Source organism: Parasteatoda tepidariorum, chromosome 6 (assembly GCF_982258835.1).
Source record: "Parasteatoda tepidariorum strain Cologne lab strain chromosome 6, Ptep-v5.0, whole genome shotgun sequence".
NCBI lineage: Eukaryota > Metazoa > Arthropoda > Arachnida > Araneae > Theridiidae > Parasteatoda > Parasteatoda tepidariorum.
This window is the reverse complement of record NC_141760.1, coordinates 37,247,094-37,253,093: the sequence shown is the minus strand read 5'-3', so window position 1 is coordinate 37,253,093 and position 6,000 is coordinate 37,247,094. Positions and strand designations below refer to the sequence as shown.

Below are 6,000 nucleotides of genomic sequence, written 5' to 3'. Positions count from 1 at the left end.
CAATTTACCATAACAAAGAGTTGTAAGTCATAATCAGCTTGAGCTATAAGGCCGACACTGAGCAATTTTTTTTTCCAAAAATTAATTTCCAATTTTGATTCAGATAAACCAGTAAGACTTTTTTTTTGGAAACTTTAAAAATAGTTAATTCATTATTTTGCTTTACTTATCTCCCACTTTTGGTTGTATATCAGAAAAAGGAATAAAAAATTCGTGGTTCCAACTAGTGAAAAGCTGCTCTCGCTTTTTTCTTATCTTCTTAGAAAATGAATAAAGGAAAATAATGCTGTGTAATTAAACTATTAAAAATATTTTTCAGATATTTTTTTTTATTATTTAGTCGCCGAAACTACACATATTCTTTCACGTAGCAGATTATTTCTATAGATTGCTGAGTTCACTAGATATTTATTTTGACGGCATAATATTTTACAACAAATTATTTCTTTTTAATACATCGCAATTTTGTATTGGGAATAAATTTCCCAGCACATGAAAAAAAATAAGCTATATACTTCATAAGACTGTATTTATACAAAAAAAACCTATTTGATTCATAAAATTAGGAAAATTTGATGTTTAAAGTATGTTAAAATAAGAAAGAGAACACGTTAAGAACTTTTGATCTCATTATGTGATTTTCATGCTCGAAATAACAATTGTGGTTCAGCAGGTTCACTCTCAATATTTTAATCAATGCAGATGATATTTTAAATTACTAAATCTGACTAAAGTCGTACTTTCTTTGCATGATAAACCTGTATTTTTTCGATTTATTTGGATTCTTAGCTCTCAAAATAGAAGGGGCTGCTGTTCAATAGTTTTGAATAATAGTTGGCTGTCAAAAAATTAGGCCTCATAATTTAAATTTTATTTTCTTCACCAGATCGATGGGACTATTTAAACAGATCAAATGCATTTTGCACACAATCATAAACCTCGTTTGGTTTATGATTGTGGTTTACTGGCTTATCCAAAGATATTTTCATTTAAATATAATTGCTTTCGAAATATTACTTATTTTTACTATTTAATTCAATATCAGTAAAACAATTGTTGAACTGTAAGGTATAAAATTTTTAGTTCATTTCAAATTTTGTAAAAATTTAATGAAAAATACGAAGCTTCAATGAAATCGGCTGAATAGTTTCGTAGTAAGGAAATTTCAGAAAAAGTGGTATTTTTAAATTTCTCTTTCTCAAGAAACATTTAACTGATTCATTTCTAATTTTAGATTTTGTAAGTTAGAATGGACTATTATAACAACTCTTAATTTTCTTTTCACTTTTAATCCCCACTTATTGGAAATTCTCTCCTGAAACCAAAAATTTGATTATTTTTCCGCCAAATGCTTATTTATTTAGTTGTTAAACATTTAATTTGCCCGAAAAGGCCTCCGTAAGTGATGTAAGTAAGTAAAAACGATCCCTGATTGGTCATGACGTCACATGTGCTGAACGGAAACGCTCTTCCTCCATCCGCTAATGCTATTTCAATGCTCTTTTAGTTTTAATATCACTTACATCGTATGAACAGGTCTGATTCATTTCATCGAGAATCACTTCATCGACATGCCGTTTCATCGACACCTCTTTGACAGATGATTTCATCGACAAGGTCATTTCGTCGACAGATGATTTGCTCGACTAGGTCATTTCGTCGACAAGACTGTTTCGTCGACGGGCCATTTCGTCGACAAGGGATCATTTCGTCGACAGGGTCGTTTCATCAACAAGGTCATTACGTCGACAGGTTAATTTTACCAACGAGTCTATTCGTCGGCATGGTCGTTTCGTCGGCGGTGTTGTATCGTTGGAAGTGAATTTTCATTAACTAGTCATTTCGTCGATTGGGGTATTTCATTGTCACGTGCAATTCTGAAAGTATTTTTAGGGTCTTTGTTAGGTTGCAGGTCACGTCATTTCTTTTTCTTCATAATTTGGTGAATTTTGTTTCGTGTCTAAATTTTTAAAACTTAATCTAAAGCGAAATGAGTATTCTATGTTGCAATTGCCAGAGATTTGGCATTTTTTTTTTCAAATTTTAAATACTACACCTTTTGCTGTACATCACGCGAAAGATATGAAATACCTGCACATTTGGTATTTAAGTTGCCGTTTAAGCATATTTATTTCTGAGTTTCATTGTTCTCATTTAATTCTATAACAGATTTTTATATATTAGCATGGTAAAGGTACTTGCTGTAACTACTTTGAATGGTTCTTTATAGAGCAAGTAAGGTAAGAGATAAAGGGGAAAAAATATACTGAATTAATAAACCATAATAAATAGAAATATGCACACGCGATTAATCAACGAAATCAATGCGATATTGTTGGATACAGAAATAACTTTAGAACTGAAAATTATATTTTTAATTTTCTGGTCGGTAGGACGCTGGGCCCATATACAAGAGGTCGTGGGTTCGATCCTCGCCGGTCGAAGACTCCCCGTGTAGTAAATGGTGACTGATGCACGTTAAATCTGTCGAGTCTCAAAGTCCTCCATGTTCCCACAACAAATCAATACCTCTGGGGGTACTGATCTAGGAGTTTCCTTGTCTTCTGGATTGGTTCAAAACTACAAGGCTACGGAGTTAAACGTAAGTAGTCGTAAACCCATGAAATTGGGTCGGCTGTTCAACGACGGTTATAAAATAAAATAAAATAAACTGACAATAAGATGGTGAGCGTATAACGGAGACCTAAATTTTAATAAAGCAATGCTCATTTATGAACGAGGATTATCCTCTGATAACTAAGCATAATGAGTCTTTTTCTCAACAGTGTTATTTTGTAGAAATTTTTCTTAGTGCACTGGGTAGTTTTGCCGATTCGTTGATTTCGTCGACTATGTCATTTTTTGGATCCTTCCATCGATAGAGTTGAAGAAAAGATAAATGAATGGAACGAAATGGATGAAAAAAATATCGAACGAAACATTGAACCGGGTTGAACAAAAACCAAGTGATTCAATTTATTGATAAGTAAGAATAAATGTTTGCAAAATCTTTAATTTGTTGCAGAGCGCAAGGTACTATTTAATTTTGCTAACATATCAGCGACGAGTTGTTAATATATAGATTAGAGCCAGGGTACATAATTTTATTTTATTTATAATATTATTACATTATTTTTAGAATTTCGATCTCTTGATTTATATAACAGTAGTATAAGTTGCAAATATGAAAGAAAATAAAACATTTATGAAATTCACGATCTTACATATTTTTATATGTGAATATTGCTTTTTATTTTTCAAATATTTAATTAAATGCTATTTTTGTCATCAGTATGAAATTACTTTGACTTAGTTAAGATAGTGGAGCGATATATTATAAAAATTTATTATAATTTTTCGCAAAAGCAATGAATTCTTCATTTTTGTAAGTACATGATATGAACATAATTTCGAGTTATTGGGTTACTTTATATTCTTTCTCAGAAAGTTATGATGAAGTGAGGACAGGGATAAGAGGATATAAGTCTTGCTATTTGGAGAAGTTTGGTGTCGCTTTGATGTTTTTTTATGCTGAATCGAATGAAGAGAATAGAATTATTATTGTTTTGATGGAACTAATAGTTAAGAAGTAATGAGGGCTTCATGCACACTGTTAGAATTACACTAAAGTAATGGTAAAATAACCGGGAGTTGTTTATCCATCCAATTAACCGTTATGTTAACATAAGAACACTTTTTGCCAATACGGTTTTGAAACCGTTTACAACTATTATGGTTGAAAAACAATGAATGCAAAACTTTACGGTATTTTAACCGTCGTAAAAAAAAACTTTAAGAAGAATTTAAGAAATTGAAAACGAAATTTTTATTAATTATCTTATTTTTCGTTAACTAAACAATTATGAAGTTCAAATATATAGATATTCTTTATTTTTAAATTTCTTCATTTTCGTTTTGAGTCTCCTGGCTTATTTACGTGTCAGATATCTAAACGCTACAGTGGGACCTTTAAAAAAAAGGAATTTTTAACTGGCATTAACGTAATTTTACTATCACTATTATAAAATGTAAGACATGAAGAAACCCTGTATAAGTTAGTTAAACGTAGTTTACTTTATATGATTTAATTAAACTAAAATTTTGTTTCCCTTTTTTTCTTAGTGTACTTAAGAAAAATTGATCGACCGCAACTAAGAAAATATGTCATAACTAATGTTCAATATTCTTTAATCATTTTTAACATAAACTAAATTAAAAGTTTTTTTTTTCTTATGAAATTTATGTTCTAATAACTTCCACAATTCTAACATGTGTAACAGTATTTACATATGTAGTAATCATTCTTATGAAGTGGAAAACCAATTCGGAATATCTGTCCCTTCAGTTTTCTCCTTAAACTTCCGATCCAGCCTTTCAGCTTGCTCTTCAGTCAGAGCATTCTTCCAGTCTCCAACGATTCCTTTCCGAATAAATTTTAATTCAGGTAATTCTTTCGGCAAATCTATTTCAGAAATTAAATGCCTGACATGCTGCAAACCTTCATAAGTGTTTGGTTCCGTAAGTGTCTCACCTTCCTTTGGTTTTAAATTATATACTTCACCAAAATTCTTTTTCATGTATTCAAAACTGCTAAAATTCACGATGTTATTCAAAACTGAATTGTCTTTTTCAATTGCGCCAATGAACTCATCACCAAGGAATTTAGCCATATCGACAATTACTTTCTTTATATCTTTCTTCATATCTTCGTAAGTGGTGTAATAAAGATTGGGGTCATTTCTATGTGGGTACCAAGACAATAAGTGATCAAAGTAGTCACCAAACTCTACTTGACCAGCCATAAAAAGCTCGAAAAAATCATCAAACTCACCATCCCAGTACATAAATCCAGGTTGATTTCTAGTGTGGTGGAAAAGAGACACGACGCAGTCTTTGGGATTGCGGGCAACAAAAATGTATTTTGCTTCAGAGGAATATGGCATATGGGTATAAGGAAGATGAGTTTTAAATGCACCAGGTCTTGGCATCTTGTCAATGCTCTCCTTGCCACACATATCTATAAAAGGGCAATGCCTCAGAAACTGAGACATTTCTTCAAGCTCTTTTCCTTTACGAAAAATGTAAAGAGCTACATTTTGCATCCATGTTGTCCCACATTTTGGATAAGTCACGATAAAAACGTCTTCCGCTTGAGGTTTGTAATCCATAGCTTCACGGAAACATTTTTGTGAAAAGACACCTGGGTATATAATGCCATCCATTTTCAAATAAAACGGTTTTTTCGACACGATTTCTGTTGTTGAAGCCATAATTGTTGTTGTTCCTGAAATAAATTCATTTGCAAATTAACATTCAGAAGTTATGGTATATACACACTCATAATTGCGCATAACATTCATCTGAGTCGTAAGGTATGAAACAGTGGTGACAAAATTAATCCAAAAAAATGAATTTAGACTGGGATGATCTCCAACAGATATACAGGCCTCAAACCACGCAGGATTTCCAACATGAAACCACGTTTTCACGCTGGAGCTACATTTGTCAGGAGCTAACTAACATTAGTTGAACCTACTAAACTCACATTAATGAACTATTTAAAAGGGAAAATGAGATTAATTACATTCACATATTTTTTATTCGAATTAAGTAACTGAACCATGTATAAGGCCGTAATAAGTAAACTTACCACCAACTTTTGAAATTCTATGTTAAACTATTTTGAAAATTTTTGTTCAGGTTTTTATCTCTTAATAACTTCAGCACTGATAAACTAAGTTGAAATAAAACTGGTGACCATGTAATACTTTTAAAATACTTGTAAAAAGTTATAATATGCATAATAATTTTATAAGTAAATAAAATTCAGTAAATTGCTTACTTTATTATGACACCTAATGGATTAACATACTTACAATGAAAAATTGCGTTACAATTTAATTAAATGTTATCTAACAAGCTATTTGAGTTTTTCATTCTCATATCACACTTTCAATTCCAAAAATATTTTAGCTTACCTTTGCAAGCATTAAATGGACC

The 6,000-nt window shown here is 31.2% G+C and overlaps 1 protein-coding gene across 5 annotated transcripts in view; it reads right to left on the bottom strand.

The window, feature by feature from the left end:
• Positions 1-4,171: 4,171 nt before the first annotated feature.
• Positions 4,172-6,000, bottom strand: part of LOC107444022 (sulfotransferase ssu-1) — a 44,007-nt gene continuing 42,178 nt past the window's right edge. For all 5 annotated transcript variants that reach the window (XM_071178830.2, XM_071178829.2, XM_087165645.1 and 2 more), the window contains one exon: positions 4,172-5,284. In XM_071178830.2, the coding sequence (XP_071034931.2) occupies positions 4,305-5,270 (966 nt within the window). In that variant the 5' untranslated portion in view covers positions 5,271-5,284 and the 3' untranslated portion in view covers positions 4,172-4,304. The remainder of the gene's footprint in view (positions 5,285-6,000) is intronic.